Source organism: Salvelinus alpinus, chromosome 29 (assembly GCF_045679555.1).
Source record: "Salvelinus alpinus chromosome 29, SLU_Salpinus.1, whole genome shotgun sequence".
Lineage (NCBI taxonomy): Eukaryota > Metazoa > Chordata > Actinopteri > Salmoniformes > Salmonidae > Salvelinus > Salvelinus alpinus.
Genome location: NC_092114.1, coordinates 36,455,243 through 36,473,958, shown reverse-complemented (window position 1 = coordinate 36,473,958; position 18,716 = coordinate 36,455,243). Strand labels below are relative to the sequence as shown.

The window sequence follows — 18,716 nt, the reverse complement described above, 5'->3', positions numbered from 1 at the left end:
GCATTTAGCACTCAACTCTCAGCTGAACCGTGAGGTAGACAATTATTGTTTTAGTAAAGTATAAACCAATGAAACAGTAGATTATACAATTTTGAATATGCTACACATCAAAACAACTAAAGGTATATTTTATTTTATTTGTTATAGACCGTTAAGGACACGTAACTGCGGGTCATTTGGCCAATATTGCTTGTTTATTGATGGCACTGGCAGTGCCCAGTTGGAGGTTTCGTTCTCTCTCTCTTTATACTCTCGGATCTGAACGAGTCTCTCGGATCCCTACCAGCACGGGTCTGTTTTCCACGGTCCTTTTCGGAACGGGTCTGAGGGTGATCGGGTCCATTCGGAACAGGTCTCAGTGAAATGTGGATCTATTTATGCATAATTGGGTCGGGTGGGAAAGCCACGGATCCATTTAGAAACAAGCCCAACCTTTTGGACCTGTAAAGACCTCTATCACATAGGCTCTAGTGGGATTAACGAAATAGCCTGAAATGTTTTTTTTTTTTTAGCTTAGATTTACTCAAGAGACGTACAACACAGTGTAGGCCTAGGGTTTTAATATTATTTTTATGTATTCATTTGGCGTTTACAGTGTGGACCGAACAGAGGTCCCCATATAGAACGGTTTAGTACGACTAACTGTACCGTTGCACCCCTAGTAATGGGCTAAGGGCCATACCCTCTCAAGCAATGACATGTGAATTGGCCATGAAAAAAAAGAATGACATGCCAATTGACTATAAAATGTGACAGAAGATGTAAACTTTGAAAGCTCACGCCCTTCACCCCATTTTAGCTAAAGTCCTGAAATTCGGTACATACGGTAGGTCCTTCGCCTCACAAGGAACATATTTGCCTCAAGGACCCATAAAATTCGGATTTTTTTATTCAAGGACCCATTATGGATTTTTTTATTTTGAAATTTGTGAAAAACACTTTCATGGGTAGTGCAGTTAAAACTGTGCTTTCCTGTTTTTTTGTATGATATTTCAACACACTGAGGTCGAACCACTCAAATTATGATAATGCCCTTTTTGAAAGAGCTGAGAGCTGTTTGGGGAAAAAACCTGCCACTTAATGTCACCTGCCAATCTGATTATCAGGCAAGCTATACAGTGTATTTGGAAAGTATTCAGACCCCTTCACTTTTTCAATTTTTTTTTTTACGTTACAGCCTTATTCTTAATTGGATAAAATAAAAAACTTTCTGAATGCACTATACATGCACCGAATAAAAATCTAAAGTTCAATGTGTTTCTATCACATTTTCAACTCTACCAATAGTTTGGTCACAAACTTTTGCGTTAAATAGCTAATGCATGTATTTTATGTAATCGTACCTAACATAGCATATAACATTTGAGATTCCAGATTTACATTTACTATGTTGCATCTAGTCTATGAGACCATTTGCTTTAAATAGACTAGACGTAACATAGTAAACGCAAATCCGGGACACTGAAATTAGTATGATATGTTACGTTTGATATGGTTACATAAGACAGATGGTTACAAAAACGAAAGTAGGGTGGTTGGTTGGCGTATAACGTCTAGCAACCCAAAGGATGCGGGTTCGAATCTCATCACGGACAACTTTAGCATATTACCAACTACTTATTACTTTTTAGCTCCTTTGCTTCTACTTAGCATGTTAGCTAACCTAACCTTAACCGTAAACACTTTTTGCTAACCCTTCCCCTAACCCTTTAACCTAACTCCTAAACCTAACCCCTAGCCTAAGTAACGTTAGCCAGCTAGCTAATTTGTAACATATTGTATATATATTTTTAATTCGTAACATTGTACGTTTTGCAAATTCATAAACATATGATACAAATTGTAATTCATAACATACCAAATGGGTGATGGACATCCACAATTTTATACATACCATATGAAACTTAACATATCATACTAAACGGATGTCCAGGATTTAAGTACAGAATAATATGAAATGCTCTGAGACCAGGTTCATACCCCTTGACTTATTCCACATTTTGTTGTGTTACAGACTGAATTCCAAAAGGATGAAATATAATTTTACACACATTTACACCCAATAATGACAGTGAAAACATTTTCAGTATTTTTTGCAAATTTATTGAAAATTAAATAAATCTCATTTACATAAGTATTCACAGCCCTGAGTCAATACATGTTGGAATCACCTTTGGCATCAATTACAGCTGTGAGTCTTTCTGGGTAAGTCTAAGAGCTTTGCACACCTGGATTGTACAATATTTGTAAATTTTCCTTGAAAAAAATTCTTCAAGCTCTGTCAAGTTGGTTGTTGATTATTGCAAGACAGTCATTTTCAAGTCTTGCCATAGATGTCAAAACTGTAACTAGGCCACTCAGGAACATTCAATGTCGTCTCAGTGTATATTTAGTCTTGGGTTTTAGGTTATTGTCCTGCTGAAAGGTGAATTTGTCTCCCAGTGTCTGTTGGAAAGCACACACACCAGGTTTTCCTCAAGGATTTAGCCTGTGCTTAGCTCTACTCTAATTATTTTTATCCTAAAAAAAACTCCCTAGTCCTTCACTGTCAAACGCTCCCTAAAATCGAATAGTCCCCGCGATATGCAACTTTTCAGGGAAGTCAGGAACCAATACACACAGTCAGGAAAGCAAAGGCTAGCCTTTTCAAACAGAAATCTGCATCCTGTAGCTCTAACTCCAAAATGTTTTGGGACACTTAAATCCATGGAGAACAAGAGCACCTCCTCCCAGCTGCCCACTACACTGAGGCTAGGTAACACTGTCACCACTGATAAATCCACGATAATTTCTCAACGGCTGGCCATGCTTTCCTCCTGGCTACCCCAACCCCGGCCAACAGCTCCGCATCCCCCACAGCTACTTGCCCAAGCCTCCCCAACTTCTCCTTCACCCAAATCCAGATAGCAGATGTTCTGAAAGAGCTGCAAAACCTGGACCCGTACAAATCAGCTGGGCTAGACAATCTGGACCCTCTCTAAAATTATCCACCGCCATGGTTGCAACCTCTATTACCAGTCTGTTAAACCTCTCTTTCGTATCGTCCGAGATCCCTAAAGATTGGAAAGCTGCCGCGGTCATCCCCCTCTTCAAAGGGGGTGACACTCTAGACACAAACTGTTATAGACCTATATCCATCCTGCCCTGCCTTTCTAAAGTCTTCGAAAGCCAAGTTAATAAACAGATCACTGACCATTTCGAATACCACCGTACCTTCTCCCCTGTGCAATCTGGTTTCCGAGTTGGTTACGGGTGCATCTCAGCCACGCTCAAGGTACTAAACGATATCAAAACCGCCATTGATAAAAGATTGTACTGTGCAGCTGTCTTCATCGACCTGGCCAAGGATTTCGACTGTCTATCACCATATTCTTATCGGCAGACTCAACAGCCTTGGTTTCTCAAATGACTGCCTCGCCTGGTTCAGCAACTACTTCTCAGACAGAGTTTAGTGTGTCAAATCGGAGAGCCTGTTGTCCGGACCTCTGGCAGTCTCTATGGGGGTACCACAGGATTCAATTCTCGGGCCGACTCTTTTCTCGGTATATATCAACGATGTCGCTCTTTCTGCTGGTGATTCCCTGATCCACTCCTACGCAGACGACATCATTCTGTATACATCTGGCCCTTCTTTGGACACTGTTAACACACCTCCAAACGAGCTTCAATGCCATACAACACTCCTCAACCGTTCGCTGCCCGCACTCACGCCGCCAAACATACCCTAGTAAAATTTACTATCCTACCGATCCTTGACTTCGATGTCATTTACAAAATAGCCTCCAACACGCTACTCAGGAAACTGGATGCAGTTTATCACAGTGCCATCCGTTTTGTCACCAAAGCCCCATATTCCACCCACCACTGCGACCTGTATGCTCTAGTCGGCTGGCACTCGCTACATATTCGTCGCCAGACCCACTGGCTCCAGGTCATCTGTAAGTCTATGCTAGGTAAAGCTCCGCCTTAGCTCACTGGTCTCGATAACGACACCCACCCGTAGCACGCGCTACAGCAGGTATATCTCACTGGTCATCCCCAAAGCCAACACCTACTTTGGCCGCATTTCCTTCCAGTTCTCTGCTGCCAATGACTGGAACGAATTGCAAAAAAATAAAGCGATAAATAAAATCGCTGAAGAATTATATTTCCCTCACTAACTTTAAACATCAGCTATCCGATCGCTGCTGCTGTACATAGCCCATCTAATCTACCTACCTCATCCCCATATTGTTTTTATTTTATTTTCTGCTCTTTTGCACACCAGTATTTCTACTTGCACATCTATCACTCCAGCGTTAATTTGCTCAATTGTAATTACTTCGCTACTATGGCCTATTTATTGCCTTACCTCCTCACGCCATTGGCACACACTGTATATAGACATTTTTTTTCTATTGTGTTATTGACTGTCCTCTTATTTATTCCATGTGTAACTCTGTGGTTGTTTGTGTCGCACGACTTTGCTTTGTCTTGGCCAGGTCGCAGATGTAAATGAGAACTTGATCTCAACTAGCCTACCTGGTTAAATAAAGGTTAAATAAAAAATAAATACATTATTAAAATAAATAACATGGAGCCACCACCATGCTTAGAAATATGAAGAGTGGTACTCAGTGATTTGTTGTGTTGGATTTGCCCCAAACATAACACTTTGTATTCAGAACATGTAGAGCCAGTTTCACAGACAAGGCTTAAGCCTAGTCCCAGACTAAAATGCCTGTTTGAGCTGTCTTAAGTCTGTGCAAGTTGCTTTGAGTTATCTTAAAACAGTAGTAGATTTAGCCTGTTCTGGATTAAACAAAGACAATTGCAAGAGAGAGGATTAGAGCTACTCTAGGACTAAATGGAATCTTAAATGAATCCTTCAAAGAGGCATGTTTAACTTCTGCTTAGTACTGTTTGTGAGGGAGCATGGACTACTTGGAATGTCTAAATGATGACCAACATGCACTACAGAGGCCAGCCAGACAAGTACTTGTGGATAGGAGTAATCCATTAAATTACTTTGATGACATAGCTTTTTGAGACCACTTTCGTATGTACAAAGAAAATGCTTTGGAGATGTTACGAATCCCTTTGGCTCTACAGTCTAGGGGGGATGGCAACGAGACCCGTAACACAGGAAAAGTGGCTGAGCTGGACCCAAGGAAAGAAACAAATATCCAAAAACACCCCTAAGCTAGACTAGCCTACTTCAACAACAGCTAACTAACCAAAATACAGTGGGTCGTCCACCCAGTTCTAACTAGTGTTCTTAGACAAAGTATTCTTACGGGTAGTGTATGCCCATGGGCGACTTGTCTTCGTACCCCCTTTTCCCACCATCAAACAAACAGTCAAACACCATAACAAAACAATACTCACAGGATACCAGACAAAGTGACATGTAGTTGCAAAAACAAGCGATCTACAGAGAGATGCATTACAGAGAGATTGACTGACTGGGTTTTTAAACCAAGGGAAAGGGGATGTGATTGGGTAATGGAAACAGGAGGAGGTGTGTCTTCTGATTGATGACTGATTGGTGACTGATTGGGGAATGATGATTGCCACCTGTGAGGGGAGAGAAAAGATACACACAGGATACACACACACAGGATACCGGTATCTGTAACAGGAGATAATATATATTTGCTTGAGCCTAGACTTTCCTCTCTGTCTCGAAGAAGAAGGCCTTTACCCAATTCTCTCCAAGTTCTGATCACTTTGAGGTTTTTGGCATCTGGAATCTGGTGATTTGTGTGGTGCCAGTGAAGCAACTGTGTGTAGAATAGTTCAAAGCAGGGCCATTTGTGAACTGAGGAGTCTTTACATCAAGTTTCCTGATGCTGCTTACCAAGCCAACTATAAAGTCTGCAGGGCCATTTGTGAACTGAGGAGTCTTTACATCAAGTTTCCTGATGCTGCTGGCCAAGCCAACTATAAAGTCTGCAGGGCCATTTGTGAACTGAGGAGTCTTTACATCAAGTTTCCTGGTGCTGCTGGCCAAGCCAACTATAAAGTCTGCAGGGCCATTTGTGAACTGAGGAGTCTTTACATCAAGTTTCCTGATGCTGCTGGCCAAGCCAACTATAAAGTCTGCAGGGCCATTTGTGAACTGAGGAGTCTTTACATCAAGTTTCCTGGTGCTGCTGGCCAAGCCAACTATAAAGTCTGCAGGGCCATTTGTGAACTGAGGAGTCTTTACATCAAGTTTCCTGGTTCTGCTGGCCAAGCCAACTATAAAGTGCAATTCTATGAATATGGGCACCTCCCAGGAGTGATTGGCTGTGTAGATGGATGTCATGTTCCCATCAACTCCAGATGCTGAGGAGTACAGGAACCGTAAGAACTGGTTTTCTATCAATGTTCAGGGTGTCTGCACTCCTAATTTAGAGGTTTCAAACATTGTTGCCCGTTGGAAAGGTGCAACTCACGATTCAAGGATTTTTCTCAACTCTTCATTGTGTGCTCAGTTTCAGAGAGGACAACATAGTGGACTACTACTTGGTGACAGTGGATATGGTCAGAGTAACTTTCTATTCACTCCATACATAAATCCCACAACAGCTGAGCAACAAAGATACAACATAGCTCATATTCGTACGAGATGGATGGTCGAGCATATGTTTGTAGTATGGAAAACTCGATTCCAGTGTTTACGCAATACACTTCGTTTCAAGCCAAGAAGATGCTGCAAGGTGATCATTGCTACAGCCGTGCTGCACAAGTACCTTGTCCTCCAATGGAAGATCAGGATCAAGCAGATGTGCACATGGCTGAGGCAGGCAATGACCAACGAGGACTTGCACAAAGAGTTGCTTTCACATTGCAGCACTTCAACTAGATGATATGCATTTAAATATGACATGTATTCATTATGGCTTATTTCTGCTTTGATAATGTTTGTTCTGTACAAATTTCAAATAGTTTGCAGCAAAATTAAATGAGTGACTAAACCAAGGCTGGTTTAAAATGTAGTTTATGGTGATTTAAATACTCACTCATGAATATCCAAATGACAAAACATTTTTTACATATTGTTCACCATGGCTGGTAATCACAATTGTCTCTCATTACTGTATCTTTTTTTGGATCATACCCCTCTCTTCCAACGTCATATCCAAATCAATATGTAGAATTCTCATTTTCATTTCATGGTACATGTACTTTCTTTGGTATATGTACTGTTTGTGCTCAGTTCTTCATCTGAACTTTCCAAATGGTCATCGTCTGGTATACCATCCAGAGGTTGCTAGTGCTCTATTATTCCAGACAGCAAGTCACTCAATTCTTCAGTCTTGTCTTGGTGGTCCACCACCAGGAGTAAATCGCTCTCTTCTGATCTCTGCAGTCTCTTTTTAAAGCCAGTTTAAGGTTCTTCCACATAGTCTATAAAAGGCAGACATCATTCAATATGTGATGTCACAAAAATATGAATATGAGAAATCCTGATAATGAAGATATCTCACCTGAAGTTGTTGTACTATTCTTGTGGTTACATTTTCATTTGCATTGAATTCACTGCAAATTGCAGCCCAACCACTCTTTTTCTTTTGCTCAGTAGCAGAAGTATGGTTTTTACTTTCAACAACTGGATGGTTTGACAAAATTTGTTTTAGTAGCGTTTTTATATACTCACTAAAGTTTTTGGAACAAATCATTTTTGCCTCTGCCATTGTTTTGTCTCAAGATTCACACCAGTAATGGTGTTTTCTATTCCATTCCGGGTTTTTGTGAGCACCATTAGACCAACAGCATGTGCTCATACTTAACCTAATCATGCTTAACCCAGGTGTTCTCATTTAGGCTTACTTACCTTACTCCAGGACTCTACAGTCTCTGACTAACTAAGCCAAATTTAAGCCACGTTCATGAAAGCTACTTAAATGTCCTAGTTTAACTAGTACACATTAAGGCCTACTCCTGGCTTAATCTAAGCCCAGTCTGTGAAACCAGCCTAAAGTGTATTTCTTTGCCACATTTTTTGCAGTTTTACTTTAGTGCCTTATTGCAAACAGGCATGTTTTGGAATATTTGTATTATGTACAGGATTCCTTCTTTTTCCTCTTTTTTTAAACTATCTAGAAATAGGTTCCCTTCTTTGGAATTGGAAAACTTCCCTGGTCTTTGTGGTTGAATCTGTGTTTGAAATTCACTGCTCAACTGATAATTGTATGAGAGATTAGATAGTCATTCAAAAACCATGCAACTTATTATGTGACTAAGCAAATGTTTACTGCTGAACTTATTTATGCTTGCAATGACAAAGGGTTTGAATAATGATTGACTCAGTACATTTCAGCTTTACATTTTTTATTAATTTCAACAACAAAAAATCTCAGAACATAATTCCACTTTGATATTATGGGGTATTGCGTGTAGGCCAGTGACACAAAATCTAAATGTAATTAATAAAAAATTCAGGCTGTAACACAACACAATGTGGAAAAAGTCAAGGGGTGTGAATACAAGGCAGTGTTTATCGACTGAACGGATTCCGCTAGTGCAGTGGTATTCAAACTTTTTCAGCGGGGACCACGTTTTTTTCTCAAGAATTTCTCACAACCCCACCTCAAATCTAACGACACAACCTTAAAATCTATTAATTTACATTTTTACATCAACAAATAATCTTCAATCCATTACATTCTCATCTCTTATCAAAATGAAAAGAAACAAATTAATACATTTACTCAATAACATTCAATTTTTCAAATTATCTTTCTCAAAAACTTTTGAATATACAATAATAATAATAATAATACAATAATCTGTAGTCCAATTAAAAAAAAAAAAAAAAAAAATACATTGTCACGTTCTGACCATAGTTCTTTTGTGTTTTCTTTGTTTTAGTGTTGGTCAGGACGTGAGCTGGGTGGGCATTCTATGTTGTGTGTCTAGTTTGTCCGTTTCTATGTATGACCTGATATGGTTCTCAATCAGAGGCAGGTGTTAGTCATTGTCTCTGATTGGGAACCATATTTAGGTAGCTTGTTTTGTGTTGGGGTTTGTGGGTGGCTGTCTTTGTGTTCATTGCACCAGATAGGACTGTTTCGGTTAGATTCACTTTTGTTATTTTGTATGGTGTCTTGTTCAGTTGTTTATTATTAAAACATGGACACTAACTACGCTGCGTCTTGGTTCGATCCCTGCTACACCTCCTCTTCAGACGAACAGGAGGAAATCTGCCGTTGCATACATTGAGTGTACAAACATCATGAATGAACACCTGCTCTTTCCATGACATAGACCGACCAGGTGAATCCAGGTGAAAGCTTTGATCGCTTATTGATGTTAAATCCACTTCAATCAGTGTAGGAGACAAGTCAAAGAAGGATTTGTAAGCCTTGAGACAATTGAGATGTTCCATTCAGAGGGTGAATGAGCAAGACAAAATATTGAAGTGCCTTTGAACGGGGTATGGTAGTAAATGCCAGACGTGCCGGTTTGTTGTCAAGAACTGCAACACTGTTGTTTTTTTAACGCTCAACAGTTTCCTGTGTGTATCAAGAATGGTCCACCACCCAAAGGACATCCAGCCAACTTGACAACTGTAGGAAGCATTGAAGTCAACATGGGCCAGCATCCCTGTGGAACGCTTTCGACACCTTGTAGAGTCCATGTCCTGACAAATTGAGGCTGTTCTGGGGGCAAAGGGGGTAGGTGCAACTTAATATTAAAACAGGTGTTCTTAATGTTGTGAACACTCTAATAAAGAGTGTGTCACGGTTGTTGAAATGGACGAACCAAGGCGCAGCGTGATTTGAGTTCCACATCTTTATTTAAGTGAAACTTCAACAAAAACAATAAACAAATAACGAACGTGAAGCAACGCAGTGCACAAAACACTAACACAAACAATATCCCAACAAATGCAGGTGGGAACAGGGACACCTTAAGTATGATCCCCAATTAGAGACACCGGCGCAGAGGAGGGCTCCGGCCATGGACCTGGGTTGGACGCCGTTGCCTGGACTGGGCACCGGCGCAGAGGAAGGCTCCTGCCATGGAGCGGGACTGGACACCGTGCCCGGACTGGGCACCGGCGCAGAGGAAGGCTCTGGCCTTGGAGTGGGACTGGACACCGTGCCTGGACGCTGTGCCTGGACGCCGTGCCTGGACGCCGTGCCTGGACGCCGTGCCTCAACGCCGTGCCTGGACTGGGCACCGGCGCAGGTTGCACCGGACTGTTGACACGTACTTCAGGGCGAGTGCAGGGAGCCGGCACAGGACGTACCGGGCTGGGGAGGCGCACTGGAGGCCTGGTGCGTGGCGCCGGCACAGGTAGCACTGGACTGGTGACACGCACTTCAGGGAGGGTGCGGGGAGCTGGCACAGGACATACCGGGCTCGGGAGGTGCACTGGAGGCCTGATGCGTGGAGCCGACACAGGTTTCACCAGACTGCTGAGAGGCTCTTCAGGTCGAATGTTGTGCAGAACACACCTGACCAACATCTCTCTCCTCTCTCTCCCAACTTCTCCATCGCCTCCCTGACGGTCTCTGGCTCTTCAGGGCGAGTGCGGGGAGCTGGCACAGATGGCACCGGACTGATGACCAGCTCTTTAGTGCGAGTGCGAGGAATTGACTAGAACACCCCCTAGTCACGCCCTGACCTACAACACCATAGAGAACCAAGGGCTACTGAAAACAGGGGTGTCAAAAGAAATATATATTACCAATTTAACAAAATCTCTTTCTTTGAGCAATTGTATAAAAAAGCAATTATAAAAAAATTGAGAATGGAATATAGCTCAGTATTTGTAATATTTTATGCAGTCTCTTTTGGTCTCTTCTCTTTTTTTTTGTGGGGGGGGGGGCAAAACCCTTGTGTCCTGATTCAACAGACCTCTGGGTGAGTCATGTAGGGTTTCTCCCCTTTTTCTCTTGCTTGCTCTAGTTGTCGCTCACTCAATCTCACACGTGCGCAGTTGCAGAGAAGAGGAAGAGATTAGCCAATTACACCCATTTCTAATAACAGCATGTCTTATCTTTTTTGTATGCCGGACAGTGCCTGATTTGACCTTGTCTGATTTTCAATGCAGTATTACACTTGGCTCTAACAACTTTTGAATGCTGAAGGTGCCGCTCAGATGTACGAATATTAGATTCTGACTTGTAGATCATTTATTATCAGACTTGTAGATAGATCATTTACATGTTTCAATTCAGTCACAAAATATTAGAGGTATTTCCAGAAGGCGAAGAGAAAAACGTCATAGAACAGGCGTTGTGTAACGTTTGGGTGTATATTTAGTGGTTTTGCACATCTTTCGTGATTTATGAAAACACTGACATTTTTATTTGAGAATTTGTGAATGTGTTTGCTATTGTTATGAAGTATTAGCTTTCAGTATTACTGTTTTTGCATTCTGTATTCTGAGTTCTGATCTTATGCTTCTGCATCATGGGATGAAAGTGAAGACCTCGAGGGGGGCTGCCAGAAGCAAACGTTGAACCAAAATAACTGCTTGGCTGGGGAAAAAACACATTTTAATAAATTATATGATTTTAGGAGTTAAGTCCTTTATTGTTATTGTAATTAAGTCATGTTTCTTTTTATTGTATTTTTAATAACAGTTTGTCAATAGGTTTCAGTTACCACAGGACCAGTTGTTAACCAAAAAGTTCCACAGGACCATATAGATCCCATAAAAAACCTCGTGGTACAGCTAGGATCCCGATTACCACATAAACCTGAATTCCTGTGGTATACAGCTACCACACAATTTACAATTACAACAACAATTACCATACCATGTGGTTACACCAAATAACCACAAACAAAAAACATTGAATTACCACATACAAAGAAAACAAAATTACCATACAAAACCACAGGATTTGTACCCCAGCAATAACAAATTCATGCAGTAAAATGTCCCAAAATACCACACAATGTCTGGATACCACAGGTCAGGTACCACAGGAATAGCCCGGAGTTCCACCCCAATGGGCAAAAACTGGTTGAATCAACATCGTTTCCACGTCATGTCAACCCCAAAAACAAATGTGATGATGTTAAATCAAAGTGGAAAACTGATTGGATATGCAAAAAAAATCCAATTAGGGCATTTAGACTTTTTTTTAACCCAACTTTTAACCTAAATTCAATGACATGGTTACATTTCTTGTTGATTTCACGTTGAATTCATGGTTAGTTGACAAATCAACCAAATGTAAATCAAAACTAGATGTTGACCTGATGTCGGTGCCCAATGGGACAACACTACCACAGGATTAGTACCACAAGAATACTTGACTGTGTGTGGTAAAATTACCACAGGACATTTTTGTAAGGGAGGGAGTACAAAAAATTATTGTAAACCAAGCAGCATAGAGCTAGGAGATGAGCACTGCTGGCACTACCAAGCATGGGGAATAGAATGCCTGTAGTGGGGGGGTGAGTACTATGTGAGTGTCCAGGTCTGGATGGGAGCAGTGTGGTGAGAAGGGGTACTGACACTGGGTGGGATACTATGAGGCTGTCTGGTTCCCCCTGGCTCACACCACCGTCAGAAGGCATGGACCTTACAGGAGCACACAGCTGCTCTTGGACACTTTCTTACTAATGAGATCATGCTGCGTGGTGGCCAGTGACTGGATCAAGCCCCAGAAGTGCTTGAAGGTGATTCCCTCGCCGTCCGACACACCCATCTGTTTCATCATCTTGCCCAGGCCCTGCTCTGAGCCTCCAGTCTGGGGGAGGGAGGGCGCACAAAAACAACTCTTTATTATATAGGCACGGTATTGAACACTTAATAAGCACTTATGGACATGTAATAAGAAATAAAGTAATCATGCATAGACATGTGTTAGCAGGAAGTTAGCAATTAGTCTATTACACTTTTGAGAGTATAACATTGTGGCCTACATTACTCGGTAGGCTATATTCACAACAATACTACTGATATCCTCAGTGTAGTAATTATGTTTGACTTCATAATCCAATATTGGCCAATCTTCAACTGTACTGTATGCAGCTGTATCAACCTGGACTCAGGGGTAGACGTAACATAGTAAATGTACATTTTTCTCCCTCCATTTAGTATGTGCATATGGGGAAGCGTGGGTGAATGCTCAAATGGAGGGGCGAGGGGAATGGAGTGATTTGGTATTCAGCCAAAGTGTGTACTTTGTGAACTGTGTCGTATGTTTCAGGCTTTGTTTCAAGATCCATGGCTCTTTTTCTAGGAATCGCCACCATATTTTACAATAGGTATGGGGTTATTTTCTGCAGTGGTGTAAAGTACTTAAGCAAAAATACTTTAAAGTAATACTTAAGTAGTTTTTTGGGGTATCTTTACTTCACTACATTCCTAAAAAAAATGATGTACTTTTTACTCCATACATTTTTCCTGACACCCAAAGTACACATTACATTTTGACAGGAAAATGGTCCAATTCACGCACTTGTCACGAGAACATCCCTGGTCATCCCTACTGAGTTTGAAATTATGTATACTTTTACTTTTGTATACTGAAGTATATTTTTGCAATTACATTTACTTTTGATACTAAAGTATGTATAAAACCAAATACTTTTATACTTTTACTCAAGTATTATTTTACTGGGCGACTTTTACTTGAGTCATTTTCTATTAAGGTATCTTAAACTTTACTCAAGTATGACATTTGAGTACTTTTCCACCACTGATTTTCTGCTTATACAACCTTTCGACGCCAAACCCACCACTGGTGTGCGTGGCCAAAGAGCTCTATTTTGATGTCATCTGACCATGGCACCGGTTCTAATCCAAGTGCCAATACTGCTCAACAAACTCCAGTCGTTTACATTTGTTGGATGACATGAAAATAGAGCTCTTTGGCCACTCGATCTGAATGTACTGTATGTCCTAGCTGTTGTGGCTAACTATTGTGTAGCAGAAATACTCTACTTGGTTGTCAGGTGGTGGATGAAGTCGACTTGGTGCAATGAGTCATATTACAATTAGGCTTACGGTTGTTCTGCTCTGTTCATAAGGAAAACTGTTATTTACTTCTCTGTCAGAACGTTTAATCCCCCTCCAGATGAGAGAACAACCTTAAACCTTCATCACTTGTTCATATATTTGAACGGACCTTTTCCTGTTTTCCAGAAGCATAGCTATCTTTGTCACCCACTGGCAGATTCAGACTCGTCCTGGAAAACCGCCTTAGGCCTCAGACAACTAAGCAGCGAGTTCCAAAATGAAGATACTTTGGCCTTTTTAATGTTTCAAATAAAGCATGTGTCAGATTCAGTTCCTAGCGAGACGTTTAACTTTAAAGGGCCAGTGCAGTCCCAAAAAGTTTTATTGTGTTTTATATACACTGAGTGTACAAAACATTAAGAACACCTGCCTTATATTGAGTTGCACCCCACCTCTTTTGCTCTCAGAACCGCCTCAATTCGTCAGGGCATGTACTCTATAAGGTGTCGAAAGTATTCCACTGTGATGCTGGCCCATGTTGACTCCAGTGCTTCCCAAAGTTGTGTGAAGTTGGCTGGATTCCTTTGGGTAGTGGACCATTCTTGATACATACGGGAAACTGTTGAGCATGAAAAACCCAGCAGCGTTGCAGTTCTTGACACAATGAGGATGCCCATGGCACACATACACAATACATGTCTCAATTGTCTCAAGGCTTAAAAATCCTTCTTTAACCTGTCTCCTCCCCTTCATCTACACTGATTGAAGTGGATTTAACAAGTTACATCAATAAGGGATCATAGCTTTCACCTGGATTCGACTGATCAGTCCATGTCATGGAAAGACCAAGTGTTCATGTTTTGTATACTCAGTGTATATTTACATACTATGAGGTTGGAATAATACTGTGAAATTGTGAAGAGCTGTTTATAAAGACTGGCTGAAATTTCTGCCTGTTTTGGTGGGATGGAGTTTTGGCCTACCTGGTGACCTCACCAGGCGGTATAAGTTAATAGACGAATAACAAAGAGTTTTAAACCTCTCTGCCAATAACATCTAGTTTTCAGGTTATATATCCCTCTCATTAGGCTCGTCCAATTAGGCCCCTCACTCAGACCACTCCCAGACAGTCCTAGTTAAATTATATTTGTTTATTTTTTTACCATTTTAATTGAAAAACATAACAGTAAAGTACTTAATTGTTACCCAGAATTGATTTGATATTGAGAGAAAATATGGCTGGATTGGGCCTTTAAACCATGGACATCCAGATGGTTTACAATCCAGCGTAGGTGCTCATGATATGTGCTAACATGTTTAAAACTCAATTGGTTACTGAGTGCCAAGTAGATTACAGCCAAGTTTATTTTGCATCCAGCCTGGCAACCAATGCCTACAGGCTTTTCCTGAGTGTTTGTTTGGGAGTCATAGGATGTGGTGTGTACTGTATGTGTGTGTTTGAGTGGGGGGGGGGGGGGGGGCGGTAGTAAGAGTCAGAGCCACGCCCTACTGGTAGAATCAATGGCAGGTGTGGCCGGGGAGGGCGAGGGCAATGTAGCCGACCATTGCAGCTTATGTACCTTGACTAAGTTGGGCAGCTGGGAGGCGAGGAGGTTTTTGAACTCTTTGGTTTGGAGCGTGGGACCGTTATTGGCTGCAGCGGCATGGAACTTTGTGACCAAAGTGTTGATGGCCTTTTCCAGGTCGGAGTGCTGTGCCAGAGGAGGAGAAATAAACGTGTTAGGGTGGGGGGATCAAATAATATAACAATAAGAAAAGCGTCCTTTGAAGTTTATTATGTGACGTTTATTATTATAATAGATCATTAAAAAAGAAAGAAAGAAAGTTAACATATTCTCGAGACAGACTCCCGAGGTGTGTGTCAAACAGTGGAGGCTGCTGAGGGGAGGACGGCTCATGACAATGACTGGAACGGAGCGAATGGAATGGCATCAAACACATGGAAATCATGTGTTTGATACTTTTCCTCAGATTCTACTCAAACACATGGTTTCCATGAACCCGTCCTCCCCAATTAAGGTGCCACCAACCTCCTTTGGTGCCAAAGTGTACCGACCTCCACTCGCTTCAGTCCCAAATACCCCAAAAATGTCAGACACTCACATCCGTCCTCAAGTGCATATCTTGCATGCCTCCACGTGTTTGAACCCCACGCAAAGATACCACTCTTGATGTTTAACCCTGTCCTTGAATTACTTCATCTCAACAACATCGAACAACACTGCAGCATTCTTCTCCGCACATATCACGCACTGCTCCACAGTTATACAGTTAGTTATACTTCCAGGTTACAAATCACCTGTTTGAAAAGTAGACCTTATGTTTTGCGGTGGCACATGAAACTGTGTCACACAGACTCGTTATGTTGGTCATTGTGAAGGGCATCATTCCATACTCTCTTTAAACCAAGAACCAAACACCCAATCTATTGTAACTGTTGGGTTTTTGTTCATACTACCTTTTATTTCTATCCTAAATCACTAACATTAAATACCTGTTAAGGAACTTTGCTATGTCACTCACCCTTATTCAAATAGATATTTGAATATGCTATTGAAATGTGAGCATCTGTGGGTGGGGCGGAAGGAGTAAGCTTAAGTAACGAGAGACTATTGGAAGGCAAATTCAGACAACTTGTCTACATGTAGAAGGTACTTGAAATACCTGCAGGTTGGGGTAGCTACAGTATGACAGCTCAACCCCTCACTGTTTATTTTCAGGGTGTGCCAGGGGTGGAGTGACCATCTGGCATTTTGGGCAAATGCCAGATGGGCTGTTAGATTTTTTACCCATTGGGCCTGTCTAACTTTGGTTTTTCACACAAGGTTATCACTATCTGGCTAATAATGGTGGCCTCGAGGAAAAAACTGGGGCGGTGTGTCAGTCCGTCCGTCTGTCTGTCCGCTCGTCTAGCTGTCATCCCTCACTAATCTCCAAAGAAGGTCTCTGTGGCATAGGCCATGGGGTCGGAATAAGAAGGGACTGATTGCCTCCCCGTGCTTTCCATTTCCACACATGGTCTGTCTATAGACACAATTGAGAATTGCTCCTTGCTCCCTCAACAGCATATGGCCTAGATTAATTTGTTATTGTCCACATTCTTTGCTGCTGTCCAGCATGCACACTGATCAGTGCATTGAAATGATTCGTGGTAAACTCACGTTAAGCTGGCAAGAGTGCATGCGAAGTTGGCTATATGCAAACGCCTATAGGACTTAATACGATCTCATGGACTGTGTCATGATATAAATTGGATAGCATAATATGTCAATGGAATTTTGGTTAAACTACATCTGTGCCACTTCCAACGGTAACCAGAGCGATGCGTAGAAGTGGGGGGGGAAGTTATCACCAAAAGAACAACTCCATTCGTTGCTTCTAGGACGTGTAAAGCCACCATCTCTTCAACTGCAACGTTTTGACAAGTGCTGATGAATGAAAATGAATGAATGACATTTTATTTTCATGTCAAATCACCAGTTGGCAACCCATCTCTAATGGGATGAATTGACACATAAACAAACATTACAATAATTCACTGTGAAATTATAATTCTTCTTCCGGTGTTCTCTGCATTGCACATCGCATGAAGAGTGGAAAAATGTAAGGTAAAAATCACTACATAATAGTAAATAAGGTTATCCAAACAATAATTACATCCCTAGAGCAGTACAATAATATACATACATACACACTGTATATATATACACATACATACACACATAGATAAATAAATACAGAGAAAGAAACCAAAGGTATGATATTAAAATTGCATAGTAGGCCTACCTGTTCAGCCATTTGGATCGTTGTGTGCTGTCCTTTTTCAAAGTAAACTTTTCTCTCTGCGATGTTCAGTAATTGTTACTTTTCTCGCTCAGCGTTCAATTGCATCTGTCACATATTGGCAAGATTCCTAAATTATCCCACTCAAGAAAAGAAAAAATGCAACTTGATTCCACCTTCCGTGTCAGTCAGAGAAAGCTATGGGAAAGTACAGTGTACTCAGTGTAACCCGATGCATTGGAACTGTAAACTTCACGAGGCAGACAGTACCACATGCAGTCATATAGGCCTACCACCCTTATTTTATTGCAAAGTTCTCTTTAATTTAGAAGTTTTGCAGAGAGTAGCCTACACATTTAAAATATATAGGTTATTCAATAAGAGCCTGAGGGTGCTTTCCTCAACATCTGGAAACATTTAGCAAAAGTTGAAACAGTCTGCAAGTTTAGACTGGAATTTTTCTTCTTTATTGTTGCAATTTTTAACCCCTCGTATAAGCCTACCTATTTTATGCAGTTTCTGTAAATCTTTGAATATCCACCCAAAATAATACCTTTCTCAATAGGCCTATTGTGAGATACTTTTATGAACCATGCAAACATGGACCGTCCTTATGGGCAGTTTTTTTCTCGAGGTTGTTTATAATTGAAGTCGTTTGTCATTGTCCATTCCAATTACCATTAGGCCAACATTCATTTTTTACAAAGTTATCAGAGGTTGATAAGGACGTGCTGGCGAACTAAAAAGTGATGTGTGCACAATGAACAGTCACGACAACATTCTTGTAACTATTAACAGAGTGGTGGGGAGACATGGGACTCGATAAAACTGTTTCTGTCCATAAATTGTCATAGGCCTATTGGGGTGTTTACATAAAAACCAGTTCTATCCTCCTCATCCAGGAATTAATACATACCATGCGAAACATAACATACTGTATCATCCTAAATGATTTGTCTTGGATTTACATACAGAATCATACGAAATGCTATGAGACCAGATTGGCTGTTTTGAC

The 18,716-nt window shown here is 41.1% G+C and overlaps 1 protein-coding gene across 1 annotated transcript; it reads right to left on the bottom strand.

Moving 5' to 3' along the window:
- Window positions 1-11,493: 11,493 nt before the first annotated feature.
- Window positions 11,494-17,931, bottom strand: LOC139558617 (protein S100-A13-like). The gene is made up of 3 exons (XM_071373857.1): window positions 17,705-17,931; window positions 15,478-15,609; window positions 11,494-12,683 (listed from the first exon to the last, which is right to left on the bottom strand). Exons 1-3 carry the CDS (start codon window positions 17,714-17,716, stop codon window positions 12,516-12,518), a joined length of 312 nt encoding a protein of 103 aa, XP_071229958.1. The 5' UTR covers window positions 17,717-17,931; the 3' UTR covers window positions 11,494-12,515.
- Window positions 17,932-18,716: the final 785 nt, after the last annotated feature.

Excerpts from the sequence above, each read along its gene's own strand:
- LOC139558617 (XM_071373857.1), bottom strand. Across the intron at positions 12,684-15,477 it reads AGCTGCCCAACTTAGTCAAG|ACTGGAGGCTCAGAGCAGGG; the intron begins GTACATAAGCTG and ends TCCCTCCCCCAG.